This window comes from Aristolochia californica, unplaced genomic scaffold, assembly GCF_029961685.1.
Source record: "Aristolochia californica isolate CCGP_79_NKW_82.1479 unplaced genomic scaffold, dmAriCali1.0.hap1 SCAF_12, whole genome shotgun sequence".
In the NCBI taxonomy this organism is placed as follows: domain Eukaryota; kingdom Viridiplantae; phylum Streptophyta; class Magnoliopsida; order Piperales; family Aristolochiaceae; genus Aristolochia; species Aristolochia californica.
The window spans coordinates 28,429,065-28,443,532 of NW_027181793.1; the positions used below are offsets into that span (position 1 = coordinate 28,429,065).

Consider the following 14,468-nt stretch of genomic DNA (forward strand, 5'->3'; position numbering starts at 1 on the left):
TCTTCCTCCGAGGTCTCCTAGTTATGATCTGCTGTTTGCGAGGCATTTTTTCAGTAAGTCACTGGTTTGAAAAATCTAAATTTTTTCATCCAGATGTGATCGTTTAATTCATCGTTTAACCCTTTGGGTAACCGAGGATTTCCTCGTTTCCAGTAGTTCTGGAAGCTCACCCGAGTTCTTCACATACACCATAGCAGCGAATTTCAATTTTTGCAGTTAGTTTGAGTTGAGAATAGAAAATCTCCTACCCTTCTCCAATCGAGCCAATAGATTGATTTAGATAGAACCCGTTGGTAAGACCTTCATAATGTCTGTCGTTTACTTGAACATGAAAGGCATATGTAGGAGATCATGGCACCAAAAACTTGGGTCATAGAAGATAAGCTATACTTATTTGACAAAAATACCCTTATCATATTATTAACGGGAGATCTTACCTAACAAATCATTACACAAAAATAGCTAATTAGTCTAGCCTTTATTTAATCAATACAATCAATTATATTTATTTAATTATCAAACTTAAGGTAAAAAATTTCCATCACAAAAAAAAGGTTTTGTCAACAAAATGATTTTTTCCATTGGAAAGTTATTGAGCATTGACAACTTTTAAAACAATGCTATCTCATGCCATGTAATGACTCCATAGAAGGCTTCTTTTTATTCATACATATATTTTTATTTTTATTTCTAGTAAAACTTAGGAACTAATTATGAAATTTGAATGAGTAATTTTGGCAACAAAAATAACTACAAGAAGAAATCTTCAAAACAATAGTTATTGGTTAGTGAACGACCAATTGGCTGATGTAAAATGTCACAAAGGTTGATTAAAGATTTGTGAAGTCTGTTCAACCGCATGTCTGTTGTTCAGTCAAATAGGAACAAGAAATGTTATTGTGGTCATCCATCCGCCCAACCTACTGAATGGCTAGACAAAAAAAAAAAAAAAAAAGGCATTATCAAGGTTTCCCAACCAATCAACCCCGTCTAATCAAACTAGAGAGAAAAGACAATATTGCGGTCTGCGCGACCATGTGTCCTACTGACTTATTCAAATAAAGGACATAAATGAAAAGAAGGAGACAAGGCCTACCATAGAAGTTCGTCTAATGGGGCTCTAACCAAATACTTATTTCACCCTTAATCTCGATTGGACCAAAAAAAATAAAAGGAGTAACTTATAATGGCCATCTAAATGACTTACTCAAAATACTTTGCAAGTGAAACTTCACAAATTCGATTTGGCCATCATGGATCACAAAATTTGTGAGTGACCTACCATTATTTGTAGAAAGAATAATAATAAGTTCTAATAATTATTTCGAGATTTATCACATTCAATTTTCTAGACTTTGACATAAGGAAAAAGTGTCATTTTTTGGAACAAACGTTTAATCAAGTCCTAGTTTAATGATTTTGTGCCACATATTGTTCGCCAAGAATTGTTACAATGATCCCAAAGAAATTTAACCTCCCCTAGCCTTCCAAACGACCTAAGATTTTCAAACCAAAGAAAAAAAGGTTAACTAGGCATGTTTTTTGAAAATATCTAAGTACTTGTGTTGCTTACTTTGAAATCTAATTGATTGTGATTAGTTATCTTTTGTGGTAAACATGAGCATATTTTAAAATCATTTGAGTATAGTTCAATTTTGGCCACGAGACTATCATAGTAGATTTGTATTTGGGCCTTTCCACAGTTGTTTAAAACTTTGATTCTTTGAAATTTTCAAATCTCAAACAATGTATACATTTTAAAATTATTTATTAGGTATTAAAATGAGTTGTTATTGTTGTGGTAGAATCACCTAGGACTAAGTGCAGTCTGTTGTGCTTTGATTATTATAATATCTGCCCAGTAAGAGGCTTTTGTGTTTAAGCTATAAAGCAAACAATCCTTGCAATTTGTAAACTAACAATAAGCTTGGATAAACTAATTGGTAGTCGTTGAAAATTCTTTTATAAGTTTAAGTACTTATACCTAATTGTTACTAGCCATAAGTCCCAAGTGTTGCGTTAGTGCTGCAATTTGGACCATTTTGACTCTGGTACTAATTAGTAAACTCTAAGGTGCAAACACCTAGAGAGTGAGCGTAATAACCTGATTGAACCACTATAAACTTTATTTATTTATTTATTGTAGTCAACTGATTATTGCATGTATTTAGTGTTTTAAGTATTTTGTTTTGCCTATTTCTTGATGTTAATAGAATCAAATACAACTCAACAATCCAAAGCAATTTTATTTGTTTTTTCCCCATTTTAATTTACTATGTGTTACAAAGATGTTTCCCTTCTATTGATTTACTGTTGGAAACAAGAAAACTAATCTTTTAGATCTTATTTTTTAACTGATGAGCATAATGCAATAACATACAATTTAAGGACGAAAGGAGTTCTCTAATTTGCTAATTCAATTATCACTATTTGTTAGTATGAATGTTAGTCATTCCAATCTATGATTCCCAACCTTTAGTTAGGTTTCATTATTTTTTATATTTAAAACACATTGAACTAGTTCAAACTTTAATCTTTCTAATGGAAAATATTTTAAGTACAAAAACGAGTATTAGTTACCAACTGTGAAGGGCTTCCATTAGATTTCATTCAATCTAATTGAAAAAAAAATCCATTTTGTTGAACAAATATTACAATTTTTTTGGGATAAAACACATACACATAAAATTTCCATATTATGTGTCTTTCATAGCAAAATTTATATTTTGTTGGAAATGACCTCCTTACTAACGAAATTTGATTTTCATTGTTAAAATTTTTAAAAATATTTTGCTCATGAGGACCATGTCTTTTCTAGTGAAATTACTTTTCACTCTAAAAGGACCTGTTTGAGCGAAATTACTTTTTTCTGTTATACATAAATTTCACTGTGAAAGGTTTTTAGGATTATAAGATAAAATTTTATTTCCTTTCTTTCCTCCACATTCATACTCCTTGTACATCAAAGCTCTAGGAAGAGATATATTGAACTCAAGATCAAATGTGCCAAAATCAGGAGCAGATATAGTCTCTATAAAACGACTATCAATGTAAGATAAAATTTTATCGTCTCTACAAAACGGCTATCAATGTAGGATAAAAAACTTCATTTGGTTTATATTCGTGTAATTTTTTTATACATATAGTTGTATATACTTTTATGTACATTAAATATATAAATTTTATTTTATTTTAATTTAACTTAATTTTTTATTAGTATATTTTATTATGTCCAATATTATTCATATTTTATAAGGAAAAATACAAAAAAATAAATTATGTTAATTTTTTTTTAATTCTCTAGTAGAAGGTTCCAACAAAATAAATTATAATTTTCCAAAATTACTTTTGTGCTAGAGGAACTTAAAAGTTTTGCTAAGCTATAGAAACAACTTTCTTTATCTTTGCTAGAAAATTCTGATTTCCGCTAGAAGAACCAAATGGAATTGCATCGATTGGTTAAAAGACTATAGGTTATAGGCGACATGAAACACTATTTTATCTTATCTTTCGGATCAAATTTTTTCAAAATGACAAAAATGTCATGACGAGAAGTCAGTGCCCAATGAAAGCAAGATTCAAGAAATGTCATCATGGCAACCTTGTCATTTTAAAAGAAAATCCCTGGTCAAAACCTTCACTATACATCTCTGAACCATGAGGACGAAAACCACCTAGTTTCGCATTGGGTTGAAATGAAGAAAAAAAAGCTTTTTGAAGATTAGAATTGCTCTTGAGTCAAATTTACAAAAGCTTCTAAAAATCAATGCAAATATAAACATAAGGACCTGCTTTAATCAGCAGGAGAGGTTCTTCCGCCATGAAGCCTCAGCAGGTTAACCAGCGAAGCGATTAAGCTGACGAAAAAGGGGGCCTACTGCGCAAATCCCATCACAGTAATAATAGGCTGGAATCCCTAAGTCTTTTTCCATCCGTTGCAGTATGGAGGAAGAATGTTATTTTCTGATGAGACGCTTCCCATTTGTTGTGGCGGACGTGTCTTGCAGAGTTCCAGTACTTGAAAGGCAAATCTCTTCCACAACCATGGAAAAAAGTGGCCTGAGCCGTCAAATAATTCAGAGAAGAGGGGCCTGTCGCAGAGACGTTAATTCGTTCATGCAGCTCTCTCAAGTTTTCTGCTTGTTTATTAGAGATCTAATTTATGCGGAAGAAAGAACATTAACGTGGGCAAAAGAGAGAGCATTAACGTGGCCGTGGATCGACCCTTTTTCCATCATTCGCAAAAGAATTACGTAGGAAACAGCAGCGCAGAGAAACATGGCCGCGTCTGGTGGACAACACTGTTACTACTCGAGAAACAGATTATGTTGCATACCCCATCTCGCAAATAAAGTACTGGATTTTTTTTCCTTCAAAGAAGACACCCAGAATGATTACTCTAGAGATTCTTATGTGTTAGAAAATCTGGAAATGTGGCTGCGGATTTTTTCTTCGTTAAAGGACATGGGATAATGATTACTAAGAGAATGTGGCGGACATATCCATTGCTTTGTGCTGCAAACTGCAAATCTTTATCTCCATAGCTTTTGTTTTTTATCGTGAATTAGATCGGTTCGTGTCTTAAGAAGATACAATTCCACCGTAGTCGGCACGGTTTAAACCAGGAAGCCTTTTGCCGAGGGTGATCGCCCCATTACTTAGTTTCAAGTGATCAGTTCGGAAAAAAACGATATCATCCATAAGGAAAGGATGCCAGTTCAGGAGGAGAAGAAGGGAGACTTTTTTTTTTTTTTTTTTTTTGACCTACTGTTAGTGGCTGCTTGGGGATCCAAATTATTATACTTTAAGAGGCTACTAGAGGAAGTGTTCAGGTTTGGAATCTTTAATACCAAGATTGGACTCTCTCCTCTCAGAGCTTGATTTGCATGGCTGGAGGAGGAGTTGAGAGACTGCACTTCCGTCAAAGTTATATGAAACGAAAGAAACCCAGATTTATTAATTTTGCTTCATCGTTTTTTCCCCTAAAGGACACGACAAGGGACCGAGTCCCAGTGCTAAATTGTCGGCTACTAAAATATTTAATCCGTGATAAGAGGATTTGAGAGTTTGACACAAGAGCCAAAGTGACGAATAGTTAACGAAGAGGAGGTGAGTTTGACAAGTCCACGAGCTTCTAAAAGGTTGTCTTTTTGCTCTTCTAATCAAGTGGCATTATCTTGATTTGGATGGAGAATCTTATCCCGTTACGTCGGGAACTAGTGAGGTATCTCTTGCCATCGCCTTACAGGGATATAAGCATTTGTTTGCCCCGTGAAGGTGACGAGAGTTTAACAGTGACAAGAATAGCCGCTAAAGTTGATTACTGACACTTTTGATCTAATCTTTCTTCTTGGAATCTTAATTCACTCGGTTTACGACAGAGAGACTAATACCGACTCCCATCCTCTCCTGCTTTGGCCAAGTAACCACCACGCAGAGTTGCCGAAGCCAATTCCACAACAGAGGTGGTCGGTCGTCAGAATTTTTCTGAAACAGAAAGAACCTTTGACACAAAGCCCTCTCCTGTTTAGCCCGCTAAAGTTTTTTTTTTTTTTTTTTTTTTTTTAATAAATCTCAGCCAACAGGACTCCCTCGTACAACGAAAGCAAATTATAGCAATATCAGATGATCTAAGTGGTAGATGATGAACTGAATCATTCCTTTACCATTAATTAAGAATAATATTTATATAATTTAAAATAAAAAAGATAAATTTTATATAAAAAGATAAATATAACATAGGATAAATCTACCGATATTTGAAGGGATTATATTTATCCTTTATTATGTCCCCTCAAGATTGGTTACTATTTTCGAGCTTAGTCATCCTGAGCCCAAAGGTCATATAGCTGGGCCTTTCGATGTTGGGGTATATGCGCTCCCAAAACTAAAACCCAATTGAGACTTTGGCTTATTTAGGCCGTGGACATATTAACGGTGTTATCCGTTAACCGAGTATTGACGTGCTTCATTTGGGAGAACTGAAGGAACTAATCAACGATTTCTGTCCTGGTCTGGAAGTTGAACATGTCCGATTTGAATACTTCCTTTTTAAGAGTGCGGAGGAACCAAGTCCCATGATGATCCCATGACTCTGGGATGATCCGTCCTGCCAACACCGAAAAACCCAGCTAGAAATCAACGTAAGAGCTCACGTCGGAGACACACCCGCTCTTCCCCGGACTGTAGTCTCTCTCATGGTTTCTCTTGGCTTCCCTTTCTCGTTTCTTCAGCCACATAGGCGTCCACCGAAATCAAATGCATTCACTTCCTTCCCGACCTCCGTGACCGCCTCTCTTGCAGCAGCTGTGACTGCCGGCATTGGAGCAGGGTTAATCGTTTCGCATGAATGGAGAAACCCGACAGATCCTTTCCTGCATTTCTTTTATCCTAATCCGTGTGGTGGTTTTTCCCCGTGGCTTCTCTCTCTTTGGCTGATAATTCTGGTGGAACTGCTGTTGAGTTCAAAACGGGCGTCTCGTTTCCCACATTGTTGAAAGACACGCAGCGTCTGCTCGGAATTGGGCTGCGCGAGAAAAGCATAATGGGTCTGAAAAACATAGATGTCTACGCCTTCGGTAAGAGATCTTATACAGGATTTCTGCTGTCGGAGTTATGTTCCCTTTCATAGAGCTACGTATGGTTTCTTTTTTGTCTTTGTTTACTGTTGTTATCGTTCTTAGACTGTTTTAATACGGTAGCTAAATATAATTTTTCTGGTGAACCTTTATTCTTTACTAGTTACATGAGGTCGATGCAACTGAAATTTTGTCTAGATATTAGTCCGCCTTAAGTTCTGAAGTTGTGGTTTAGTGTTGCTGTGTTAGGGCATACATTCATTGTGTCATTCATTTTCCATCTTGGTGGATTTTGTTGCGGGAACCATTTTTTTACATTTATGATCCAAAGCCATCTGGAATTTAATATGTTGAGAGGTGCAGTTTTAGCAAGTGAGTTTAAATTACGTGAGGTTAATGCCTAAACCTGTCCTGTATATTTTAAGTGTCTTCTTCCTATTCGAAGTCTTGTAAAAGTCCTCTGACAATGACATTTACTTTTATGCAGGTATTTATGCTGATGACTGAGAAATTTGGAAAGTTTTTAGTGTCTGAACTTAAGAAAAATAAGGATTTTTATGCACAGATTCACGATAAGGACTTGAGTATGACTGTTAGACTTCAGATCGTATATGGCAGTTTAAATATCCGTTCAGTTCGTAATGCATTTGAGGAGTCTGTAGGAATCAGACTGAAAAAATTTAGTGGGTCTGATAATAAAGAATTGCTTCAAAGGTAACTGTTATTCTCAACTCTCTTCATCACACCGTATTTTCCATCACTCTAGTGGGTATGGTTGTTCCATTCCTTCTCCAGAGTTTAATGCTGTAAACATTTCCTTCCAGTATACATGATTATCTGAATATGTTGTAAATCTTTATATATTTTAAACTCTATGCTGCAGATTCACATCCCAATTTAAAGATGAGTATAAGTTGCCTCGAGGTTCAATAATAGATATTTCCAAGGAACAGGGACATACCCTTCTTACAACAAGTAAGATTTTTAGTGGCATTTTTTATTCATGAAATTTGTTTCTGTGGGATTGCAACTTGTCTTGGTTGGTCGCGGTCCTGGGTTGTGTATAATCATATAGACACTAGTTGAAACTGAATTCCATTCCCGTTTATCTATAGGATTGCATATCTTTTTCCTGTTTCCTAGAGTTGACTTGCATGTCCATGATACATTTCAGCTCAATCGAATGTTATAATGTCATTTATACTCTCAACCTTGCTGTTGACCTACAAATTCAATTCAATGTTGATAGAAGTAGGAACTGCTAATCTCTCACCTACAAAACAAATCTCAGCTGAAACCATCCAACTAATTTTATATTACCACACAGAGTAAATTCTGTATACAGATTAATTACTCAAAGTTACTCAATGTAAATTTGTACTATAACTATTCTACGACTTGCAGCAGCCCCTCCAATCTTACACTGTCATATTCATCAACTTTCACTGAGGCTCTTTTGTTTTTGTACACCCGAGTCTGCTGAATACATATTTTGTTAAGATTTACTCAAAGATTTCTTCCCTTAAGGAGAAATCATGTAATATTCTGTAAATCCGGTGATTGGGGTAATCCCGTTAATCACTCAAATTCTTCCATGTATATTTTGTAAAACGGCTATTTAAGCCGATGATGTGAATGTGAAATTAAGATCGAAAGCGAAGTATTATTTTTGAGTTGGTATCAGAGCGGAAGAATCATCTCCTTCTCCGTCTCATCGCCGAAGAGCAGAGCGAAAGCTCTGTTCCGTAATCTCAGTCGACGGACTCTGTTTCGCAGCGAAACAGAGCTTTACGCCGACGACCGTAGCCGAGCCACTGCTCGGTCTTCTCCTTCTCCTTCTCATCGCCGAAGAGCAGAGCGAAAGCTCTGTTCCGTAATCTCAGTCGACGGACTCTGTTTCGAAGCGAAACAGAGCTTTACGCCGCCGACGATCGTAGCCGAGCCAGTGCTCGGCCTTCCGTAACAAAGCTTCGCCGACCGACGAAGAAGAAAAAAACAAAACAAGAAGAGACTCACCGGCGCCAGTCCAGCGTGCATCTCGACGAAGCCTTCCCGAGTGCCGTCAGCCCAATCGACGCCGGAAGGGGAAGAGACGCTCGACGAAGCCTTCCCGAGTGCCGTAAGCCCAATCGACGCCAGAAGGGGAAGAGACGCTCGACGAAGCCTTCCCGAGTGTCGTAAGCCCAATCGACGCCGGAAGGGGAAGAGACGCTCGACGAAGGAGAGGTACAGTAAAATTTCATTTTTTGTTCGTTTTAAACTTAGGTCCGGGTTAGTTATTTGCCGAGCGACCCGGTCTGACCAAGACCAAGATCAGCCCAGCGAAATAACGTGAACCGGACCAGACCAAATCGGACCGGACCGGACCGGACCAATTTTTTACCGAATCAGTCTACGGATCGGACCAATTTTTTTGGTGTCCCCGCCGATCTTCTTTTCATCATGTCGAAGGAATCAACACCGATTATTCATGTGCAATCCGAAAACTCTGGTTTTACAACCAGCGTCACTCTTACCGAAGTCAACTATGATGTATGGTCCCAGATCATGGAGATGCAAATTGCAGGACGAGAAAAACTCGAATATATTATGGGAAAAACACCATTCCCACAAGAAACGGATGCCTCTTATGCGAAATGGTATGCTGAAAATCAAAAAGTCAAGGGGTGGTTGTTAACCTCTATGTCACCAGATATTATGAAGCGCTATATTCGGCTGCGTACCGCACGCAAAATATGGAAGGCTTTGGAAAAAGCTTTCTATGATGGGTCTGATGAATCACAATTATTTTCATTGAATCAGAGAGTTTTCTCCACCAAACAGACTGGTCGCCCTTTATCAACGTATTATGGTGATCTTGTGGAAATTTTTCAAGAACTTGATCATCGTGACAGGACTATAATGAAAGATCCCGATGATGTGATTGCTTATAGAAAATCCGTTGAAAGACTGCGTGTTCATATTTTCTTAAACGGATTGGATGCAGAATTCGAACAAGTCCGTGGCGAAATTCTCAGAAAAGACCCGATATTGGATCTTGAAGAAGCCTATGCTTATGTACGTCATGACTCTGTTCGTAGAACCACTTTAAATAGTGAAGTTGATCGTGTTGAGACATCTGCAATGGTAGCATGTCGAGCTAAGCCTAAAACCACTCGACCATCTGGTCCTAACAGTGATCAAAATCGAATATCAGGATCTCGGAATCGTAGCTATGAGGTTGGAACAACCAAACCAGAGCGCATTTGTACTCACTGTGGTGAGACTGGGCATATAAAGTCACGATGTTATGAACTTATCGGGTATCCAGAATGGTGGGATCCTACAAAAGCGCCTCGCAAACGAAACTTCAAATCAAATAATCATGCTTCCGTTGTAGTAGTAGAACCTTCCACCTCTCACACAACTGAGGATGCATCAGTCTTAATCGCTACATCTGGTAAGGTTCTTAATACTTCCGCTCCTAGTAGAAATAGTGAATGGATAATTGATTCTGGTGCTACTGATCATATGACCTTTGACAATCATCATGTTAAAAGTATGAAACCATCTGAACAACATATCGTATCTACAGCAAATGGTACTCCCTCTCACGTTATTGGAGAAGGTTTTATCACTCTCACTGAAAATCTGAGCCTTGATTCTGTATTAGTTGTTCCAACCCTCAATCATAATCTATTATCAGTTGCTCAAATAACTCGTACTCTGCATTGTATTGTGGTTTTTTGGCTTAACCTTTGTGTTTTTAAGGACATTCGAACTCAGAAGACAATTGGGTATGGTACTAGAAGGGGGAAACTCTATTACCTTGATCTGCAGCCAGAAAGTTTTCATCAGTTAGCCCAAGCGTTCTCCATGAAGAAAAAATCAGCAGATTCTGATATTTGGTTATGGCATAAACGGTTGGGTCATTCATCCTTTGGTTATTTAAAGAAATTGTTTCCTACACTTTTTGAAAAAATATCTATTTTCAGATTTTAAGTGTGATATATGTGAATTGGCGAAAAGCCACCGTGTTCCATTCCCAATAAGCATGAATAGGAGTCCAGTACCTTTTATGATTATTCACTCTGATGTGTGGGGTCCAGCAAATATAGCCTCCCTTAGTGGTAAAAGGTGGTTTGTTTCTTTTATTGATGATCACACCCGTATGACTTGGATTTGTTTAATGAAGTCAAAAAGTGAAGTTAGTTCGTTGTTCAAACAATTTCACAAAATGATAGTCACCCAGTATCATTCTACAATACGAACTCTTCGAAGTGACAATGGGGGAGAATTTGTGAATCAAAGTTTCAAAGAATATCTAGATGATCATGGTATTACTCATCAAACTACTTGTCCGTACACCCCTCAACAAAATGGAGTTGCAGAGCGAAAGAACCGCCACCTTCTTGAGGTTGTTCGTGCTTCCTTGTTTGAAGCTCATATGTCGACAAGTTACTGGGGTGAAGCCATCACAACTGCAGCTTACCTTATCAATCGAATACCCTCGAGTGTGTTACAATTTCAGACTCCCTTGAGTGTTCTTCATAAAACCATAAGTTCACCTGATGTGCCGAATCTACCACCAAAAGTTTTTAGGTGTGTAGCCTTTGTTAACCTCCATAAGTCATTGAGACATAAATTGGAACCCCGAGCTCTCAAGTGTGTTTTTGTTGGTTATGCTCAACATCAGAAAGGTTATCGTTGTTATCATCCTCCATCTCACAAATTGTATGTCACTCTTGATGTGGTATTTCACGAAGAACACATGTATTATTCTACTCCCGAGTCTTCAATATAAGGGGAGAATAGGATTGAATTGAAGACCCTTTATCATCATTTGGATATTGTGGATACTACAGGTGGTCAATATTCCGATTACAACTGTGGACATCAAAATGATTCACAGGATGGAAAAAGACAAGACCTGATGGAAGTGATGCAACCAGAGTCTCAGCCGCCATCTTCCCCCCTTCATAATATACAAATGGATCAATTGCCTTCTGAGTCCGAGTCCATGTCTGAACCTCAGGTAAGTTACGAAACTCAACTAAGAGTGCTACCTCATCGAACCACAAGAGGAAAACCTAGAGTCAATTATGAACCTCTTCTCACCTCTAAATCTCAGTATCCCATGCATAATTTTGTGTCTTATCATAGATTGTCAAAGGCAAATGAGGTATTTGTGAATCAATTATCTGCTATATCTATTCCTAATAGTGTGCAGGAAGCCTTGAAAGATTCTAAATGGAAAGAAGCTATGAATGAAGAAATGAGGTCTCTTCAGAAGAATTCAACATGGGAAGTGGTTGACCTACCTGTAGGAAAGAAACCAGTTGGATGCAGGTGGGTATTTACCATTAAATATAAAGCCAATGGCACCATTGAAAGGTTCAAAGCAAGGCTTGTCGCCAAATGATATACTCAAACCTACGGGATCGATTATATGGAGACTTCGCACCAGTGGCCAAAATCAACACCGTTCGGATTCTACTATCTCTGGTTGTGAATCTTGATTGGCCCTTATATCAGTTTGATGTAAAAAATGCATTTTTACACGGAGATCTCCAAGAAGAAGTATATATGGAATTACCTCCTGGATGCATTATGCAAAACAAAGGAGGCCAACAAGTATGTAAACTAAGGAAATCCCTATATGGTTTGAAGCAGTCCCCGAGGGCGTGGTTTGGAAGGTTCACAAATTTTATGAAATCTATCGGATACAAGCAAAGCAACTCAGATCATACTCTCTTCCTGAAATATAACAAGGAGGCCATCACAGCTCTTATTGTATATGTTGATGATATGATAGTAACTGGGAATGATCCAGAAGAAAAGAAATCATTGCAAAATCGTCTTGCTAGAGAATTTGAAATGAAGGATCTTGGCTACTTAAAATATTTTCTTGGCATTGAAGTGTCCAGATCCAAGGAAGGAATTTTTCTATCTCAACGAAAATATGCTTTGGATTTATTGAAGGAAACTAGTATGACAGCATATAGTCCAGTCAGTACTCCTATGGAAGAAAATTTGAAACTTGGAATACATTCAGATCAAGTTCCTGCTTACAAGGAGCGTTATCAGAGACTAGTTGGGAGGTTAATGTATCTTGCACATACCCGACCAGACTTAGCTTATGTACTAAGTGTGGTTAGTCAATTTATGCACTCTCCAAGTGAAGAACATATGCATGCCGTCAACCGTATCCTACGCTACTTGAAATCATCTCCAGGGAAAGGAATTTTATTTAAAAAGGGAGGTGAGTTGAAAATTGAAGGTTATACCGATGCCGATTGCGCTGGGTCAATAGAAGATCGACGATCTACCTCTGGATACTTTACATTTGTAGGTGGAAATTTGGTCACTTGGAGAAGTAAGAAACAAGAGGTGGTGGCTAGATCTTCAGCTGAAGCCGAATACAGGGGAATGGCCAAGGCAATATGTGAATTATTATGGATCAAAAATCTGATACAAGAACTACATATTGAGCAGACAAGTCCTATGAAATTATATTGTGACAATAAGGCCGCATGTGATATTGCCCACAACCCAGTCCAGCATGATAGAACTAAACATGTTGAAGTTGATAGACACTTTATTAAAGAAAAGTTAGAAGCAAGAATCATTGAAGTCCCTCATGTTCGATCTGAGGATCGGCTTGCCGATGTGCTAACCAAGGCAGTGTCTTACCGAGCTTTTAACAAATGTCTTGACAAGTTGGGCATAAGTGATATATATGCACCAACTTGAGGGGGAGTGTTAAGATTTACTCAAAGATTTCTTCCCTTAAGGAGAAATCATGTAATATTCTGTAAATCCGGTGATTGGGGTAATCCCGTTAATCACTCAAATTCTTCCATGTATATTTTGTAAAACGGCTATTTAAGCCGATGATGTGAATGAGAAATTAAGATCGAAAGCGAAGTATTATTTTTGAGTTATTTTACTTGCCCGGTGCCCTCTGTCTTGTACATTCTCATTTGGTTTGAGGTGGTCAAGTAATTTTCTAGCTTTAACATTTTTGCCATGTAGAAATGAACTTGGATAATCCTCTGCATTCTCTGCAGTGGAAGGGCTAAAGGATCTTAGCCCAAGTAAAAATGAAGATGCAGAACCCAAATTATGCTGACCATAGTCTCTACAGCTGAGCAGCTGGAGAGTGGCATTATCACTTGACACAGTTAACTCATTGTCAAAGTCTTCAGTTTAGTCGACAATTTTCCCTATGAACAAGTAAAATCTGTACAAAAATGTGTTTTTTGGTCCCTCCCTATTAAATAATAAAATAACTGATAATTCAATTTTTTCCAAATCCTTCCATCATTGAAAACCTATCACTGTTTTCCCAAAATTTTGTTTTTGCTCAAAAAAATATGATTTTCTCTGTTTTTTGTTGATGTTCTATTGTTTTTTAGGCTTAAGTAATAAAATAACTGATAAAAAAATTTACCAGCTCTTTTCATCGTTGATAACCTGTCAATTGTGTTCCAAAATTTCTTTTCGCTAAAAAGGAACTTTCTCAGCTTTTGTGTACACTCTATCATTTTTTAACCTTCCCTCTTCTTCTCTCTGTAATAGAGAGAGAGGCAGAGGGAGAGGGGGACCACCGCCCCTCTACTCCCCTTTCTTTGGTGCCAGAGAGGAGCGGCAGCTCCTCCTGGGCATTGTCAAAACAGAGAGGGAGAGTGATCATATGCCCCTCCTTGCTGGTGAACGTTGGAAAGAGCGACCCGGCTGACTGAGCTGGGTTAATTTGTTCGCAAGTTAAACCGGCAAACCTGGCTGGGTTTTTGCTCTTCCCTGACTTTTCTTCTCGTGCAACCCAGACAGGGACAAGGTCCAACTGAACCTAGTTCAACCGTCTGGTCCAGTCTGAGTTTTATAGCCATGGCCGGAGTATAGTTTTTA

The 14,468-nt window shown here is 37.8% G+C and overlaps 1 protein-coding gene and 1 pseudogene across 1 annotated transcript; both read left to right on the forward strand.

The window, feature by feature from the left end:
* The first annotated feature begins 6,197 nt into the window (after window positions 1-6,197).
* On the forward strand, window positions 6,198-7,843 carry LOC137946834 (fatty-acid-binding protein 1-like; annotated as a pseudogene).
* Window positions 7,844-9,020: 1,177 nt separating this feature from the next.
* On the forward strand, window positions 9,021-13,985 carry LOC137946835 (uncharacterized). The gene is made up of 4 exons (XM_068793128.1): window positions 9,021-10,017; window positions 11,423-11,592; window positions 11,788-11,906; window positions 13,976-13,985. The coding sequence occupies exons 1-4, from the start codon at window positions 9,021-9,023 to the stop codon at window positions 13,983-13,985; spliced, it is 1,296 nt and encodes a 431-aa protein (XP_068649229.1).
* The last annotated feature ends 483 nt before the right edge of the window (window positions 13,986-14,468 follow it).

Excerpts from the sequence above, each read along its gene's own strand:
- LOC137946835 (XM_068793128.1), top strand. The coding sequence starts at position 9,021 with ATGTCGAAGGAATCAACACCGATTATTCATGTGCAATCCGAAAACTCT. Across the intron at positions 10,018-11,422 it reads AGTCTTAATCGCTACATCTG|GTGGTCAATATTCCGATTAC; the intron begins GTAAGGTTCTTA and ends TGGATACTACAG. Across the intron at positions 11,593-11,787 it reads AGTCCATGTCTGAACCTCAG|GAAGCCTTGAAAGATTCTAA; the intron begins GTAAGTTACGAA and ends AATAGTGTGCAG.